The sequence below is a fragment of the Mauremys mutica genome, chromosome 2 (assembly GCF_020497125.1).
Source record: "Mauremys mutica isolate MM-2020 ecotype Southern chromosome 2, ASM2049712v1, whole genome shotgun sequence".
Classification (NCBI taxonomy): Eukaryota; Metazoa; Chordata; order Testudines; family Geoemydidae; genus Mauremys; species Mauremys mutica.
The window spans coordinates 276204645-276224405 of NC_059073.1; the positions used below are offsets into that span (position 1 = coordinate 276204645).

The 19761-nt window shown below is 44.2% G+C and overlaps 1 protein-coding gene across 1 annotated transcript in view; it reads right to left on the reverse strand.

Moving 5' to 3' along the window:
• The window catches only part of UBE3C (ubiquitin protein ligase E3C), a 177909-nt gene that overhangs the window by 62493 nt on the left and 95655 nt on the right, over positions 1-19761 (reverse strand). The window contains exons 16-17 of the mRNA XM_045006074.1: positions 8651-8748; positions 1736-1868 (exon numbers count right to left, since the gene is read on the reverse strand). Of these exons, the coding sequence (XP_044862009.1) occupies positions 1736-1868; positions 8651-8748 (231 nt within the window). The remainder of the gene's footprint in view (positions 1-1735; positions 1869-8650; positions 8749-19761) is intronic.

The window sequence follows — 19761 nt, forward strand, 5'->3', positions numbered from 1 at the left end:
GCCCAGCGGTAGGCCAAAGCAGCAGGTCCAAACCCCTTTGCCTGTGATGAGTAGGCTGATACTGCAGTCTGCCCCAGAGTGTGGGGCTAGACAATGACTGGCAGTAGCCATATACTGAGGCAAGGTGGGGATAGAGGGTGGGGGTTCCCCAAGGAGGGGAGACCCTAAGAGAAAGGGGTTACTGCCAGGGGGGCAGCACCCCATGTAAAGGGGCACCGGGGTCCAGGGAGGGACTCGGGCCTGAGGACAGGTGGATCACCAGCCTGCAGAGGGTGCTCCGAACACTGGACTGAGCTAATTCCCAGAGTCACCAGCAGGAGGCGCCGCGGGGGTGAGTCGACCCGTTTACAGAGCTTTAAAATGAAAACAGGTTATACATGTATGGAAGGGAAAGCAACAATATGTAGACTTACTTGCCCTTTTATCCACAGAACTCAAAACACTTTTAAAAAAAGAGCATACAGTAATAGAGCGGAGCAGAGAGTGGGAAAAAAATCTGCAAATATTAGTTCAGATTCAAAAATAAAGTTTGGTTTGACTCTGCTCTTGAACCTTCCTGTTTGTACTCTATGACCGTATGAGAACTGAAGCTTTAACAGAGTGAATACTTGCAAAAAGCTCACTTGAGGCTTGAATAAACAAGCACGTGCTAAAAGCAAATTTTAAATTATGTTTATAAAAATTCACAATTCATGCTATGTTGATTAGTTACATAAGCTACTTAGTCAGAAAAAAATGTGACTTATGTAATAATCAACCCAGTGTGAATTGTGAACATTCATAACAACCTGTCTGAACAATTTGCAGACCAAGATTTATTTGCTGAAAAAAATTACAATTTTGAATAATAAAAACATTTGAAAAATTCATATTTTGCTTCCTTTCTTTTCCTGTTTGTAAAGTTCAATAATTTTTTAACCAACTACTCCCAGAACTCTAGTATCATCTCCATTTTTGCAAAGGCACACTGAAGTTATGTGACTTGCAGAAGGTCACATGCATATTGAGTATATGACATCCAGGGACAGAATTCAGGTCTCAAGTACCAGTTCTGTGACAAATCCATTTTTAACCACCACCACCACCACCACATCAAAGGTTAATAAATGCACACAAAAAATATACAAGATAATTCACCTTCTGTTCCTACAGCAAATATAATCAACAATTGGATCACACATCAGATAATACAGGAGTGCTTGTCGTATGTTGCCATATTGTGAACCTCTTCTTAAAACAGAGAGGCTATCATGGATACACCACAGACCCAACCTTCAGTACCACATTTTCCCTGAAGCAACTATAAATATCTAGTTACAAGAAAGAGTAATATTAGGACTATATTAAGGCAACCAACTGAAGACAATCATGTAATAAAATACAGTACATTTCCCTTTCCTTTTAAGCACGAAAAAGATCTACCAAAGAGTCAGTGTTTAAGAAGATTAATTTAGTAGCTTTGAAGTTATAAAAGTTTAAATCTAGCAAAGCAGATCTCTCTCCCCCGCAGATTAATTCAAATTTAGTGGAGTTTAAAACATTATGGGGCTGTGAAGCACTTCAGTTTTGTCTCTCTCTCACTTGTAAGTGCCAGGGATCTCAGAGTTCGGGATACCCCCTTTTTTTTTTTTAAACCTTCTAGTCAGGTAAAGGCAAATATATAATTATATGGTGAGTTTTATACAATCAACCAATATTATTTTTAGTATATTGTAGAACTTCAATGCAAACATACCATTTTCAGGGGAAAGTTTGTCATAAGCATCTTCATAAATATAATTTCTTCGGATAGTGACATTAATTCCATCCAGAAATGGACCATCTCCTTGAACTTCCTGTTTATCTGCATAAATCAGTCTTTGAAAGATCTGATAAAAAATAGAAAAAGAAATCAAATAATCATACTGAAATCTGCATTTTCAGTAAACAGGGGTTACCTTATTAGTAATTATTGTTCTGCAACAGTTGCTTCTGTGCATTCGCATGTATGAGATTTGGTGCCTCTAGTGGCCATTTATGGAACCACTATACCATACCTGCTAAGGGGAGGTGGGGGGCGGGGGAAAGAGCACTCTTGAGCTAAGACAACATAATGAATTCCATCTGCCTAATGGAGTGCACCCTGCACACCCTGACAATCTCAATTGCTTCTGCCTAGCTGGCAAAATTCTGACATACGAAGAACTCCACGGCAGAGGGGAAAGCGATGAGTAGTCTGAATGTACAGAGGCAACTCTCAAAAAACAAGAGTTACTAGTAAGTAACCCTTCCTTGTTCAAGGACCTCTGCGCCACCTCACTTATAGGAGATTAGCAAGCAGTGCCCCCAACAGAGGATGGTAGGCAAGGATTAGAGGCAAAAATGGTCTGTAGCACCACTTTACCAAACCGATGCCAAGTCCAATTAATAACACTTAGTGAAAATATGACCAGAACTCAGTGTTGCTGCTTGGCAAATCTCTACAATAGGAACCTGTCTCAAACAAGCTAGAGAGTCCACCATAGCCTTAATGGAGTGTTTTTAAGACAAGTGGTACTGGTTTTCTGGCTACAGTATAAGAATACTCAATACACCTCTTAATCCGGGGGGGGGGGGGATTTGTTTACTAAAAGGTTCTGCCTTACACATTTCCCAATGGCAACAATCAATGTAAGAGTATTTTAAGGGCTTAGTCCTGTCCAGATAATAGCACAGGGCCCTTTTCATATCTAAGCTGGACTCCCTGGGTAAGCATGGTTTCTGGAAAAGGAAACAGGGAGGGAGACATACTGCAACAGAAGAAAGTTGATACCACCTTCAGCATCAAGCTGGGTGAGATCTCAAAATGACTTTGTCTTTATGTACTACTGTAAATGTTAAAAAGGCCAACAAGCCACTGAGCTTGTTAACCCTCCTAGCAGAAGTAATATCTATTAAAAATGCTGTTTTGACAGACAGGTATCTATGGAAGCTTGAGACAGGGGCTCACAGAGTAGAACTACCAACAGTTAAAACCCTGGTCAAATCCCTGGCCAGAAAGGTCCTTTTGTGCTAGGAAAGGCATTAACCATCTCTTAAGAAACCTGGAGACTGTGGAATGAAAGAATAAAGACTTGTCAAACAGAACAATAAGAGGCAGAAATAGCAGCTTAATGAACCTTCATGGAAACTATTGCTAAACCTTGTGATCTGAAATACAAGAGATACTCAAATGGCTGGGGCTCCTTCGCATGATGGAGTTAACTCATTACTTTTCACCCAGCACATAAACCATGTTCCATTTTAGTTCTTTCATGACTAACAGTAGTGCTTGAACACTCCTAACTTCCATGGATCTTATGTGTTCACTATCTTTGGTTTTTCTGGTGAAGAATCCTCCTTTATTGTTTAGAGAGGAGGTCTGGGCACGGAGGAAGATGAACGGATGATTCTCTGATTAGCTGGAGAAGATCTGTAAATCAATGTTGCCTAAGCCACATTAGTGCTATCAGTAGGATACCAGTTCTGTCCTCTCTGATTTCCTTATGATTCTGGGTATCAAGGGAATGGGATGGAAGACAGATGACTGCTTCAATACAGAAGGAATGCATCCAATAAAGATTTCTTGTCACTTTAAGTCCTTGTCCAGGACAGATGACACTTGGCATTCTGACTAGACATGAATACTTTGATTAGAGGTTGACCTCACTCGAGTAAGAGTAAAGACACTCCTAACTGGTTTAGGGACCATTTGTGTTTGTTATAAGAGTTCATGCTGAGTGCATCTGCATGTATACATTCCTTTTCTGCTATGTGTGCTGCTAGTGGGTGAATGTGATGATGAATACATCACAGCCATAGCTTCCTTGCCTCCATAGACGAAGTTGAGAATGTGCTCCCCATTTGTTGATGCACTACATGGCCATGGTACTGTCTGTGAGCACCTGTACTATGTGATGTATGGACAGCCACAAGGGCTTTAGAACCCATCTTACAGACCTGTTCTTCAATACATTGGTGTAGAATCTGGATTCCCAAGTATTCCAGGGGCCACATGCACGAAAACCCAAAGTGCAGGCTTCTGTGGTGACTGTAACAGTAGGGGATGGAGGAGTGAATTTTCTCTGCTCTACCATCAATGAAGTTGTTGAAGCACCTGCAGGAACAAGATCAGCTTCCTTTTCAGACTGTGTACATTGGATCATCCAAGTTTACTATTAATACTGGTATGAAGCAAGGCTGCATATTAGCGCTCAATGGCTTTGGTATTTTCTTCTCTATTCTTCTTAAGTACGTTTTTGGAAATGATCCATCCGGTGTACTAGTTGAATCAATGATGGAAAGCAGCTTGTTTAACATCAGACAATTCCAGAGCAGAAAGCATGTCATCCAGCTTACTATTCAGGATCTGCCTCTCTCAGGTGACACTGTATTCATCTCCAATTCACCTGATGAACTGCAGGTCATGGTGAACAAGTTTTCTGATGCATGTACCAAGTTTGGCACAGTAATCAGTATAAAAAAAAAACAGTTGTCATGTGACAAGGTACCAACATTCCACCTAAAATCTGTGTCAATAATGAAGCTCTGGACAACGTGGATCACTTCTGCTATCTTGGCTCACCTAACCTTGATAGGGAACTTGATATAAGAATCGGCAAAGCTTCTGTTACCAAAGGCAAACTTAACCTCATGTGTTTGGAACAACAAATTGCTAACCTTGAATACAAATGCATCTGTTTATCAGGCTTGTGTCCTTAGTACCCTCTTTTATGTCTTATGAAAGCTGGGTTACCTACTCCAAGCAGGAGTGCTGACTGAACAGTTTCCACTTCTCAGAAAAATCCTTAGTTACTTGTTACTGATGGATCACCGATAACAAGACCCTTAAGAGAACTGGAATACAGTCTATGCTGAATGTTCACAGGCTTTGCTGGTTAGGACATGTGGAGTGCATGCCTCAAGATCATCTGCTGAAAGCTGTGGTTTATGGTCAACCTAAGAACTGCCTGCAATGCAGAGGAAGGTCAAACCTCTGATACAGCGATAAGGTCAAGCAAGTCCTCAAGAAATTCAGCATTCCCACTGACAATTGGGAAAATCCTGCCAATAATTTTTCAGTCTGGCGAAGCCATGTTAAGACTGGTGTGGTCACTTCAAAGAACCATCAGAGAGCCCAGGCTGAGGCCCTCAGGTGAGCCAGAAAGCAGAGTATGCTTCAACTTCCACCTGGTGAGTGGACCTGTAACCACATGGGAAGCTTTGCCGTTTGTGCATTGAGCTCTTTTCCCATACCACTGCTAAGCATTGACAGACCAACTTTGTCGCATCTTCTTTCATCTTCAAGATGTTGGACAGCCATGTACTGGATGTGCAATGAGACGCTATCTAGTGTTGATGGTAAAAACAGAGGATAAGGCCAAACGTCCTTTGCTGGATTGAGTAAACCCAGGAGAATAGGAAAAGCAAATGTCTTTTTTCAGTGCTTGCATGATGTTGAAAAGGGGATCAGACTGTCTGAAATTCCACTCTGTAACTGAAGGATATTAGCCATTCTCCCCATCAACTCCTGAAATAATTTCTGGTCATCAGGAGGGGAGATGGACAAAGTCCCCATTTCATCTTCAAGTAATGTATATTCCGCTATAGGAAATTGCTCCATTTCCTCTGGGCATCTCCTCCCCATTGTCAATCTTCTTGAGGAGGCAATAGTGCCGGTCGTATCTGTGCCAAATGAAATATGGGTGTTCTTGAATGTAGCGGTGCCTGAGGTGAGTCAGCTATCAGGAAAACTCTCAAGCCTTGACTGAGCTGCTTCAGTGCCCAAAAGGAGATTGGTGTCTACATTCTCATTAGTGCTGAAGTTAGTGCCATGCTAGTTTTGGCAGCCTTGAGCAAAACTTTCACTGGCTCCTGAATGTGGGGCCACATTAATAATTGAAGCGGTCCCTTCATAAGATCTTTCAGACATATGGAGTTTTTGTGGAGGGAAGTCAGCTAGGCTTTCTGGAGCAAATTGGAGGAGTTAGCATATTCAATTCCAAGGGAATCCCATGCTCCTGAAGGATGTTCTGGATCAATACTGGCAATGAATATTGAAGTACAGAGTCAAAATGCAAAGGTGTAGCCAAAAGCTTTGATAAACAAACCTCAGCCATGAGAGAGGAGTCAATGGTGCTAGAGACATGCATGCCAGAGAGGTGTCCAAGTCACTCAGCATTGTGGCATCAAGCTGAGGAGGAGTGTGTATTAGAAGCAGTGTCGAGACTGGTAAAGCGTCTCCAAAAATTATATGAATCAGAGGAGAATGAAAACAATGCTTCCTCCGTTGTTCTTCTCCTTGGGCCCCGTCTGCAGATCAGAATACTTCCTCTTTTCCTTTCTCTTCCCCAAAACAGGGGCACTAAGGTATCTGTAAGTATGACTCTCTCTCGTGATGTCAAACTTTGCCAACTCCAAGGGCAGTGAGGGAGTCTTCAGTGTCATCGCAGACTGAGGTGATTGAGCAATCTGTTTTGACAAGAGCCTGCAGTCCTGGATAGTGCTGGGCCAGGGGTCAGTTCCAGTAAGTGTTTGCCTCAAGGAGGTCAACCTCAGCCCCAACAAAGAGGGCTGCACAGAGGTCTCTTTACAGTAGGCCTCAGCAAACAGGCACACCTTGAAACTCCTGAGGGAGCACAAGAATGGTCTGGCTAATGGCTCAAAGTTGCCTAGTGAGCCTGCAGTCTTAACTGTCTGTCCTTCCTCAACCAAGGAGTAAAGGCATGGCAAACGGGACACTGGCATGCTCAGTGAGCCTTTCCCAGGAACACTAGGCACCAAACATGTGCATCTGTCTCTCGAAAGGTTGCTGAGCAGGATGCACAACTTTTGGACCCAACATAACTGCAGGATAAATGAAGGCAAGTAGCCTCAACTACTCTAACTATACCATGTGTAACTAACTAACTAATTATAGATGATATATTAGGCTAATTAGCTCACAGACACAAGAAGTAGTTCCATTTAGCTTTCAGCAGTGGCAGAGAAGAAACTTGGGTGGTCATGGCGGTAGGGGTAATATTCCCTTATATGGACAGAGCTGATCATCATAATGTGAGAGCATTCTGGCACCCTTAGGAGGCATGGCTTTGTTACCCAGTTCCACAGCTCAACACTAAAGGAGTTAATCCTGTAAGTGGAAATTCACAGAGGCCCCTGAAGAACATCAAACAAACTGGGACTGGATTACTCAAGTCCTAGCTGTACAGAATGTATTATGTTATGATGCAATACTGAAAGCCACTGAACAATAATCTCAAGTGATATAATCACAACAGGATGTTGAATGGTTTGGAAAAAATACCTATCAGAACTTGCATTATCACAGTGCCATGCTATATGAATAGGTTTTAAATAATTTTTTTTCTCTACTGTTTCCAATTTCTGATACAAGCCTAAAAATACACATTCTTTTTCTACCAAATTTGTCACTGTCCTTTCAGTAAACATTGATTTATTTCCCCCATGAAACTATTTTTCATTTCCTTGATGGTGCTGGTACACAATGATTCCAACACAATTCTGGGAATAGTCTGTTAATTAACTGATGCTGTAGAGCCAACAGAAGCAGCTCAGAAATTGTTTCTAGGGGTAATGTCACAATGGTAGCATTGTGGGATTTGAAAAAAACACGGTCCTCAAAATTATACACTTAAGATCCAGAATGCATTCATAACCAAATTATAAACAACATATGGAATTGAAAGTCACATTTTTCCTATACAGTAATTAAGTGTTCCTTTAAGTCAGGGGTCCCCAACATGGTGCCCGCGGGTGCCATGGCGCCCATGCGGGCATCTAAATGCACCTGCGTTCTGGCCAGCGGTCAAGCATCTGCCGAATTTCTACGGCATTTTGGTGGCGATGCCTCTCAATGACGCCGCTTGCTGCTGATAACCATGTCATCGAGAGGCGTTGCCGCTGAATTTCGGCGGCATTTCGGTGGCAACGCCTCTCGATGACGCTGCTTGCCAACAAGCGACATCATCAAGAGGTGTCGCCGTCGAAATGCCGCAGAAATTCGGCAGCATTTCAGCGGATGCTCAACCGCCGCCACGGTCCTTCGCCTGGCGCCTGCCAGACAAAAAGGTTGGGGACCACTGCTTTAAGTCCAACTACCATTGAATGCAGAAACTTAACTTCTGGGCATTATTTCCCCAAAATGACTCATTCATATTGTACTGGGTTAATGAGTACACTGTATATGAGAATCTTGGACCCTTCAATAAGATCCAAGTAGATGCACTGTGCATCTACTTGGAGCTCCACTAACTGCAATGGGATTTAGTGTTGGTGCAGAGGTCCACCCACATAGATCCAATTTCAGAATCTGGACCTATGCTTGCTTATTATACGGCGTTATCATTTCTCAAGTGATGTTAGCATAGTTTGTCCTTCTAAGTAAGGAAAAACGATTCTAAAACATTGTAAAAAGGGAAAATAAATTGAAAGACATAACAGTAAATCTTGCCCAGCATCTTCTGCATTGTAGTGGCCATGCAAATACTGGGGACAAACAAGAGCAACATGGCCTGATTCTTCTCTGGATAGAGGGATGATCTGAGGTCTGACTCCCCACATAGTTGAACTCACTGTATTACATTTACTATAAAATCCTCAAAATACACAAAAATTAAAAAAAATTAAATACCTTTACTCTTTCCTCAAAAGGAACTACAAAAGGTAGCTCCGTCAGAATTGCAAGTTGTCGCTCCTCGGACACAGAAAGAGGTGCTGGCTCCAAACCCACTTAAAAATATGAACAAAGAGTTTATCAATTTTGGTAAAAAACTGCTTTTCTAATAGTGTTTACCTTGTCAAAATAAATTCATAATTTGCATTCAGTCAAAAAACTACACACATGAAGACGACAAGCCTTGACTGAGCTGCTTCAGTGCCCGAAGTAGCCAGCTGTAAGTTGGCTTCTCATGAGCCTTACCTTCCTAAAATACTGCAGTTTCTACCAGTAAAGTGAAAATTGAGCAATTAAAACTTACTGCAGACAAGTATATAGAAATGATATGCTATTGTGCTTTTTAATCTTCTTTAGAAAAATCATGTTTTCTGCTTTTCTAGATGTTGTTTAATACAACAGAAAAATAAAATTTTAAATATTAGAATCTTATCAGCTAATTAAGGGAAGGTTGTAATTATTATTTGCATTAAAGGAGCACTCAAAGGCCCTATCACACTGACCAAAGGGCTCCATTTCCCACAGTAATTTCGTGTACTTAGCTTTCAACCATGGAATCTGTTTTTGTCCTGCACACCAATTTTGGCATGACAGTCTAGTGCATGACAGCCAAAACCCAATCAAGTCAACTCATTTATTTCAATAGGCTTGGAAAGTGCAAAAAAAGACATCTGTCCTGTGATCAAATTAAATTTCAGTCCCCATGGAAAGGTGAAGGAAACATTAGAAAGCTACATTAGCTGCTTGAGTGAACAGCAAGGAGAAAATAGCCAAAGAGCATAAGGAGTTAAAGGAAAAGGCTCCCACTCCAAGATAGTCTCAAACCACGATGCAACTCTTTTGGAACTTTCTAGGTGTATCCCATAAGGAGGTATTTAAGAAATAGTTCCCATTTGGGTTTTGAATACTTAAAGTATATCATCTTAACCTGATTTAATAGCAAGAAAATTAAGTCAGCTGGGCACATGCCTCATACTACAGCAAACAAATTCAAGTGCAGCATGAGACATGAAACCAACACAAGATGCTATGGGCTATATTAACCTCCTTGATTGTGTAGATGGAGATTCATCTAGCTACAGACCGAATACCAGATAATAAAGCCCCAGACATTTTCACTTTCTTGCTTATCAGAGCCAGAAAAAAGTTGCCCCACAGGCAAGGCCAGGCTGTCTGCAGACAAAGTAGGAAAAAAAATAAAATAAAGCTGAAGTAAATAGTACATGTAACTAATGGGGCCAAGGAGATTACACTGGCATTTGCAATCTTTCCTTTGGCATCTGTTTATGGGGTGGTGATGCTTGGCTGCCCTTCTGCAGCGAGGCGCCACATCAATGATCATTATCAAAGGGTGCTGTACTTTAAATTTCCCAAATCATTTCTAAGTAGAGTTATTTTAGGTACTGATTTAGTGTGACATGACCCCACATATTAGTATATTTGATGAATATTCACTTTTGGCAAATCTCTGCATTGCAAGCCCCTGGAATTTTTGATAAAGTGCTTCCTTGAGGTTACTTAGTTTCTTAGTAAACATTTTTAATTAAAGTCAATGTATGCTGCCTCTTAAGCTAAGGGTTAAAAGCATTTTAAACAGAAAGTGCATGTACAGCAAAGGTAAACCACTATCCAACTTCGACAGTTCAATTATTCTGGTCAATTAGTCAATTTTATCTGCATTTCTCCATCAAGGTTTCCATCTTTAAAAAGAAATATTGGATGGAGTCATCAATACACAGTGCATTTATAACTCAAGAGTCTGCCATTTAAGTAAATGAAAAAGCACAAACAAACACTACCATATGTGATTCAGCAGTACTTTCACATTAATTGACTTTATCCCATATGGAGTCAAGTGGATTAAACAGATCCTACGGATATTGTTATATGCTTGTTTTCACACAATCACGTAGATCACACCTTTCTTCTTGTCAGTGAATTTTGTGGTCATGAAGGGTGCCAGACTGACAACCCTGGAGGCTGAAGCACTTTATTTAGCTAAAGGAGGAGGACAGCACAGGCAACTGCAGCATGAGTTTCCTCACACACATGCCTTATCCTGGACCTGGACAGGTCACTTGCAAAGAAGACGGGTAGTTCACATCACCCTGATATTCAGACTGTCCCAAACAAGCAGCTATAAATTCTCTAGGCAATGTGGACGGATGTGGTGATGGATGGAGGATCACAAGAAAAGTTACCAATGGCATAGCAAACATTGTATAAAGCTAACAACAACGACTCATGGTACAATATTGTCTTGGTCATTTCTACCAGAGCTTAGCCTAAGTTTTGCATTTTCTGATAGTTATTTAGTGGAGTTAAGATGCAAAAGGATAATGATTGTGTCTTGAAACTCTGTTTTGCTGAAAGCAATATTGATGCTTCTGGTCACAAGTGCTTTGGAAAAACACCGACTCAGACCAAGGTGGAGCTTCTGGAACAGGATGTGCCAGTTTACAGACCTGAGCTTCCTGTACTGAGAGTTGACTCCCAGGACACAGTGCTTGCTTTGGCACAAAAAGCGCTCCAACTGTGCAGAAAGTACACTACCTTCTGGCGGAGAATGAGAGCAATGCTCCTAATGCAATACTGTGGGCTTTAATGTCAGACTTACTCCTTCCATCTACACACACACACACACACACACTACACTGACCCAGGGTCCCAGCGTAGACAGAGCCCCTCAAAACTCCGGTCCTGGGAGTCTTCCAAAAAGCATCCCATAATCCCATGGGCCAACTTCTTTTGTCCTCTCTATCCCAAGCATCTTGAATCTACTCCACTGAAAACAGAACAACCCTCCTTGGTGTACTGCTGCAGCTCAGTGAGTCAGCACTTAACACTTCCATTGTCTTCTGATTACCAAGCTGCAAACACACCATCAGAGAGCCTTATGGTCAGTCTCCATTACAAACACAGAACAAGCCTTTTGCAAAGTGGTCATGGGAACACAGCCTGATTTTGGTAAATCTCTGGTACAAAGCCAGCAAAGCTGTGGACTTTAGAAAGGGTACCAGGAATGACCACACATACTAGCACATAACAAAAAAAACTGGCAGCTGCCTAGGGCAGGGAGCAGATTAAGCAGCTCTAGAACAAGTACCAGAAAACCAGGGACCAGAACTGCACCTCGGGCAACTTGCTAAAATCATTCCTATTTAGTGAGGAGTTTGACCTGGTACTGGACACTGCACCAAGCACAGAGCCAACAGTGGTGCATGATGACCGGGATGGTACCCTGTTGGCCCCTAAATCCAACATGGAGACTGATGGGAGCAAGCAGCAGGCACCAATTGGGGACTATGAAGTCACTCTGTTGCTGAAACTGGTCCCAGAGCAGGCTTTGGAACATGAGGAGCAGCAGCACATTCTAGGTCCATGCTTGGAAGAGCAGTTTGATGCACCCCTTGAGGAACAACCTGCTGCTGAGCCTGCAACAGACTCAGAATGGACAGAAGTCACCCCTGAGCCCGATAAGTTTCTGACTCCATTTTAATATTTATTACTACAGTAATGGGAGAGATTTCCACTCTATAACCAATAAGCTATGAGAAGCCCCAGCTAGCAGCATGTATCTGCTAATGGCAGATTTTATACCGGTACCTTGGCGTCCCCCCTTCCCTTACACATGACGTTCAAAATGGCGACCAGGAAATGCAAACAGTAAACACCTTTAAAGTAAACTTTTACTGGAAAGACACAGATTTTTGCGAAGGTTATTCCTGTTTCTTAACAATAATAATGCGTATGTCACTGTAAACATTCAGCAGTCTAACAAGCTGCCTGGAAACAATCAACTGTATAAGGGTGGGGGACGTGGAAATGTGTTCCATTCCCAAATCTAGTCCATTTCAATTAGAGGTAGTCTGTGCAGTCTATAGGGACAAAATCATTTGTCCCAAATACAACTGTGGTTTGAAATTTTGTCCAGAAATGTGCTGGGGTGGCAGGATGGAGGAAGGCTGTGGAGTTCTGCCTGTTTGCGTGCAGTCATAGCACGCTAGGACACATGGAAGCTAACACAGCATCCTGTTGATTCCCTCATGAATTCTAAGCCAATCCTGGGTACTGATGGCTGCAAACTTCGCCTGTAGCAGGAACTCCAGATAGGTAGTCACGTTTTGGGGAATGGTGCATTTTCCAAGGCCACCTCGGTAGCTGACCAGCCCATTCCACTCACAGATGTGCTGTTCAGTCACTATACTTTTGAATACTTCTGTTACATAAACTGCAAGTTTCGCACTAGCAGTTTGGAGTAACATCTCCCTTTGCCAGTTGGGCACCACAATAACTTATGTCCTCCAAAACACGAAAGGCCTGAAATGATAGAAAAAGCTTTTGTAGCACAGCCACTGATGGCAGCATTCCCTCCCCAATCCAAGTAGTTTTTCAGTTTTCTAAAATCAAAAAAGCAGCTATGCATTTTTAACTTATCATCGTGCCTAAAATTCTTTTGCTGCCATTAACCAAGCTGCATCCAGGGGGCTTCTGTGGTCTGAAGCATCCTTCTCACAATATACTGAAGTTCAGTTTATGTCCTTGAAATTCCACAAGGATTTTTCCTGTGCTCCTGCACGTGAGCTATTTGAGATAACAACCCTCTGTTTCTTGGCCTTTCCAGGCCCCTTCATCTCTACTGGCTGCAGTACCTCCACATTTGTGGACTGTTAAAAAAACAGTGGTTACTAACCTTCTGTAACTGTTGTTCTTCAAGATGTGTTGCACATGTCCATTCCAAAGTAGGTGAGTGTGTGCCCCAAGCACAGTTGCCAAAATTTTTTCCCTCAATGGTATCCATTGGTTCGGCTCTGGGGCTCTCTGGTGCCATGCGCTCGTAGTGCCAGTATAAAGGGGGCAGCCAACCCCATGTTCCCTCAGTTCCTTTTTTCTGGCCAACTCCAATAGGCAGGGTAGGAGGGCAGTTTTTGGAATGGACATGTGCAACATCTCAAAGAACAACAGTTAAAGGTTAGCAACCGTTTTTTCTTCGAGTGATTGCACATGTCCATTCCAATGTAAGTGACTACCAAGTAGTTGAATAGGTGGTGGGCTCAGAGTTCACAGACATGTTGACCGCAACACAGCTCAACCAAATCTGACATCATCCCTGGCCTGCTGGGTGATGGCATAATGAAAAGAGAATGTATGCATCCTAGCTTTGCAAATGTCCTGAATAGGAACCTCTGCCAGAAATGCTGCTGAGGATGCCTGTGCCCTTGTGGAGTGAGCAGTCAGTGGGTGTTCCACTCCCACCTATGCTAATTCATAACATGTGTGGATACATGATATGATCCATGAGAAAATTCTCTGAGCAGACATGGTAAGATCTTTTATCCTGTCTGCTACCGCTACAAATAGCTGGGTGGACTTCCAGAATGGTTTGTTCCTTTCTATGTAGAATGCTAGTGAACATCTAACAGCCAATGAGTGAAGCTTCTGCTCTTTCCTGTTTGCATGCAGCTAAGAGTAGAAAACTGGCAAGGCGGCCACTTTTGGGAGAAATGTGGGGTGAGAATGCAACTGCACCTTATCTTTAAAGAAAACCGTGTATGGCAGTTTCGAAGTGAGGGCACGGATCTTTGAAACCCTCCTAGCAGAAATGATGGCCACTAAGAAGGCCACTTTCCAGGAGAGGTATAGCAAGGAACATGACCCTAGCAGCTTTAATGGTGAGCCCATAAGCTTTGATAAGACCAGACTGAGATCCCAAGGAGGGACAGGCTCTCATACTTGGGGGCCCTTAAAGAAACAGACATCTTGTGTGAGAACATGAACCAGTTATCAACCTGAGGAAGAAAAAGCCAGTATCACTGCCAGGTGAACCTTGAACAACAAGATAACCAAACTCCCCTGTTTCAGGTGTAGTAGGTAGTCCAGAATGAGCTGCAGCGATGACCTTGTCGGCAAGACCTCCATCTGGTCATCCCAGCGGGCAAACCACTTCCACTTAGCGAGGTAAGCGGCCCTGTTAGAGGGTTTCCTATTACCTAACAGAATCTGTCAAGCCTGCTTCGAACAGGCCTGCTCTCCCAGATTCAGCCATGGAGCTTCCAGGCCATGAGGTGGAGGAAGCCAAGGTTTGGGTGGAGCAGATGACTGTGGTCCAGAGAGATTAGGTCTGGGTGCAGAAGGGTCTGGGGGGTCATCACAGAGAGGCCGAGCAGGGTGGCGAACCAATTCTAGGGGAGGGCCATGCCAAGGCTATCAGGATGACCTGCACTCAGTCTTATTTGATTTGTAGCAGGATCTTGTGTATGAGCGGAATAGGAAGGAATGCATAGTATAGGTGACCCTTCCATGGAAGTAGGAAGACATCCATAAGCAACCCCAGGCTGTGGCCCTGGAGGGAGCAGAGCTGACGACACTTCCTGTTGAACTGGGTCACGAACAGGTCTATCTGGGGAGTTCCCCATTTCTGGAAAATGTTCTTTACTAGATCCGGTCCAAGGGACCACTCGTGGTGATCGGAGAAAGACCTGCTGAGGCATTCCGCCCACCCATTCTGCGCTCTTGGCAGGAAGGAGACCTTGAGGTGAATCGAATGAGCTATGGAAAATTCCTACAGCCAAACTGCCTCTAGACGGGCACGTGGGTATGTGTGGAAGGGAGGGGGACAATGAGCCCCTCCCTGTTTGTTGATATAGAACATGGCCACCGTGTTGTCTGTGAGAACCAAGACATTCTTGCCCACAAGATGAGGCAGGAACGTCTGACATGACAGACGGACTGCCCTGAGCTCCCTGATGTTGATGTACAGAGAGAGCTCTTCATGAGACTAAAGGCCTGGGTCCTCAAGGGCCCCAGGTGAACTCCCCAGCCTAGCACTGATACGTCAGAGACCAGGGAAATAGACAGTTGGGGCCAAGAAAACAGGACACCTGCACAAACTGCCAGCGGATCTAGCCACCAGTCTATGGAGGCAAGAACCAGGGGAGGAATCATGAGAACTGAGTTCAGATGGTGGCGCCAGCCATGTCTGGAGAGGCCTGAGGTGTGGTCTTGCATATTGGACCACAGAAATACATGACGCCATGTGGCCCAGCAGCCTTAGGCAAGATCTGACTGTGGCAACTGGGTACCCCTGGAGGGCTATGATTATCTGGAAATGACCTTCTGGGAGGAAGGCCCAGGCCTGGGCAGAGTTGAGCACTTCTCTGATAAACTCTATCTTCTGCACTGGGATGAAGATGGACTTTTGAACGTTTACTAGCAGGCCTAAGGTTTGGAAAGACTCAATAAGGAGAATGCTGGACTCCATGTTAGCTCTGGACCAACCTCTGACCAGCAAGTCATCCAGATATGGGTAAAGTTGCACCCCTTACCTCCTCAGGAAGGCCACCACTACCGCCATGCATTTCATAAATACTTGCAGGGCTGCCGACAGGACCAACGGGAGGACTGCAAATTGGTTGTGCATGTGGTCCACAACAAATCTGAGGAACCTCCAGTGTCCTCAGAAGATCGTGATATGAAAGTAAGCATCTCTTAATTAGGGGTGGTATACGAGGGCGGCATACCAATCTCACTGGATCCAGGGAGGGAATGATAGAAGCCAATGAGACCATGCAGAACTTTAGCTTCTTGAGGCAGCTGTTGAGCTGGTGCAGGTCTAGAATAGGTCTAAGACCACCCTTGACTTCTGAGATTAGGAAATAATGGGAGAAGAACCCCTGGCCCCTTAGGTTTTGTGGAGCCTCTTCCATGGCACCCACCCCTTAGGAGGCACTGAACCTCCTGGTCTAGGAATTGTTCATGAGGCTCTTGCTACAGATTTCCCCACTTCTACAAGTGAGAATTCCAGTCTGGCCTCTTGCGGGGGCAAGTCTTTGAACTCTGACATGGAGTCCCACGTGTTGAAATCGTATCTGCTCAGGAACACCTGCTGGTTAGCAATCCTGAGCTGCAGACCCCCAGTCAAGTAGACCTTTCTACCAAAAAGGTCCCGCTTTTTTGAGTCCTTCGCTTTGAGAGTCGCCCCTTGCAACCTCTGTCATTCCCATTCATTGGCCACAGCAGCCACCAGGGATCCTGGGTGGGGGAGGATGCATATATAAGAACTCATACCCACGAGCTACTACAAAGTACTTCTTTTCGGTCCCCATGGCTGTGGGGAAGAGAGAATTGGGGATTTGCCACAGGGTCCATGATGCCTTTTATTGGATCCATGATGGCCTCGCTGAGAGATAATGCAACTCTGACGGGCCTGTTGTGGTCAGGATGTTGACCAAAGTATAGCAGGAGTCCTTTACCACCTCCACCAGTATGCCCAAATCTTTGGATACTCTTTTCAACAGCTCCTGGTGCATCTTAAGACATCCTGGGAAGGCGATGCGCCCATCCCCAACACAGCTTCATCAGGAGAGAAGAAGGAAGAGGAGGCCAACATCGGCACTCCTCCTCACCTTCTGCACTGGATGGGTCCCGCGGTACCAGCTCCTGGTACTTGGCACTAGCCTCTGTACCAGAGTCTGGATCAGGGACTGTCATTAAGTTAGGAATGCCTTGACTGGGGTCTCTGCATGGAGGGAAAACTGCCTGAAGTTCCAAAATGGCCACTGCATAGGCACCAGCCAGTGGCCAGGGAGCCAGTACCCAAAGGCATCGCCTGGCTTGGATCCACCACTGGGTAGGGCCAACAGGAGGTATGCTGAGGTTGATTTCTGGCATAGGAGGAGTACGATTCCACCTCCAACTCCAATGATGAGGAATCTCTGCCCTGCGACCACACTGGAGTGGATCCCGCTGGTGCTGGCGATCGGTGCCAAGGAGGGTAGGATCAGGACAGGGCCATCATGGCCGGATTCCCTTTAGATAGCACCATGGGTTTTGGTACTGAACAGTAACTGATGGCTACATGCTCCCTTCTGTCCGCTGACATCAACCCTTGTACTGCTGGTTAGGGTGGCACTAACAGTAAGAAAACGTCCCTGGCTACAGTGAAGGCCTTTGGCGTGGATGGCATTGCAATAGTGCTGGCATCACACTGACCCTCCAGTGCTGACAGATCATCCAGGACTGAAATTACCAGTGCCTGCATCAAGGCCAGAGTCAATGGCACCGACTGTGAGCTTCACCCAAATACTTCAGGCAACTGGACTGCGGGTCACTCAGGGGCATAGCCTTGTTGCAAGAGGCATGGCTCAGTACTGGGAGCAGAGGAAACGCCGCTAAATAGCTAACAACTAACAAAATATGAATAATCTGAAAATTATATACAAACAGCAATACAGTCCACAGAGGACTTGCAAGAGCAAGAGGAAGTTCCAGCAACAGTCACAAGCAGTAAGAAGGAACTGAGGGGACGTGGGGTCGGCTGGCCCCTTTACACCAGTGCTATGAGCGTGCGGCACCAGAAGGCACCAGAGGCAAGCCAACGGACACCACTGAAGGAAAAAATTCCGGCAACTGTGCTTGGGGTGTGCACATACCTACATTGGAATGGACATGTGCAATGACTCAAAGAAGAAGGAACATTTTGTGATGAACTTATGGTTGAAGTGCTAGAGAGGGCCAACAAGCAGGTGCAATACCAAAGAGAGAGATTTGTGGTTAGAGGAAAGGCCTGCCGAGAGGCAAGAGGAAAGGCTCAGGCTGGCTGCACAGCTTGAGGACAGAGTTTTAGCAGGGGATCAAGCACCTGCTTCACAGATCCTGGAACAGGAATGGCAGCTAAGATAGGACAGAGCTCAGCAGAAAAAGCTGTCCAAGTGACTCATATCAGTAATGACTGTGAGAGCAGCAACTCCTCCTGCATCACCCACACCACAATCTAAGTCCCGGTGTGCTACCTGTGCTATGGTCCAGAAGCAGCTTGGAAGCCTCAATGGCTGGGTGGCCCCATGAGTGGCTGGGCAGGGCAACCTTGCCCATGCAGCCCTTCATATTGATCCCCTTCCATTGTGAATGCCTCCCACCTCCCTCCCACAGTTCCACATACACAGCAAAGGGGGAAAGAAGGGAAAGGAGAATGGGTGGCCAGAGGACATGCCACAGTAGGGGATATGCGTCTTGTATGTGGTTTCACTGTTCACACTTGTTCATGTACTTTGTTTTTATTGTTTTTTTCCTGTAAGATTCTGTTGTTATTGATATTTTGGTGTAGTAATGGCAGCTGGCCTTCCTGGAAATGGGTGAAGGTTGTACTTTTCTAATACATGTTTACAAATAAAGTTTATTTCATCAAGAAAGTTTATTGCTATCACTGCTTCATATCATGTAATCAAAATAATAAAGGTAAACAGATTATCATAAACAATTAGGAATTAGCATGACAATACTATCCCTCAATACAGTCATCTATAGCAATTCAGATTTCAATCACTTTTTTTCATCATTCCATACTGTGAATAATTCCCCTCCCCCCATTTCATAAGTGGTCATGTCATTCATTAGTACATTGCATGGCACTAAAATTTCACACTCCTCCCCACAATCAATGAGTCCCCATACCACTGCCACAAACAAGCAAGTTCATAAAGATACTATTCCTTCTCTTCCATTGGGCCATGCAAGTCCATAATATGGGAGCACAAAACATCCCTTCTGTTGCCGGAGTGCATCCAATTCCATTGAGGGTAGCAATTCAGCGGCCCCTGACTGTCATAGATTCCATTCGGGGGGAAATGGTGCACTTCTGGCTTCAGAAAGATTGTGAAGAGCATAGTAATGTGGACAGTACTGACTACACTGGAATCCAAATGGGTCTGTAAACATTTCCAATGGGATTTCAATCTGACAAAAGCATTTTCAACAACAATCCTACACCTGCTGAGAGTGTAATTAAACCACCTTTTGCCAAGGGCCTCTGAAATCAGTGTAGTTTCACAAGCCAAAGCTCGTAAGGGGGGGGAACTGAACCATCAAACTCATTTGGCATGACAGAGTAGATTCCACTTGTCTTTTACCACCAGATCCCCAAGAAAGGGTGTGAGTATATGTGAGGAATGGTACAAGAGATTACCTTTAACATTATATTACTGCTATATTTTTGTGTGTTTTGGAGCATGTGTCTATTTATTGTGCTAATAAAATTGCTTAAAGCTTTGCCCTCAGTGTGAGGGTCATCT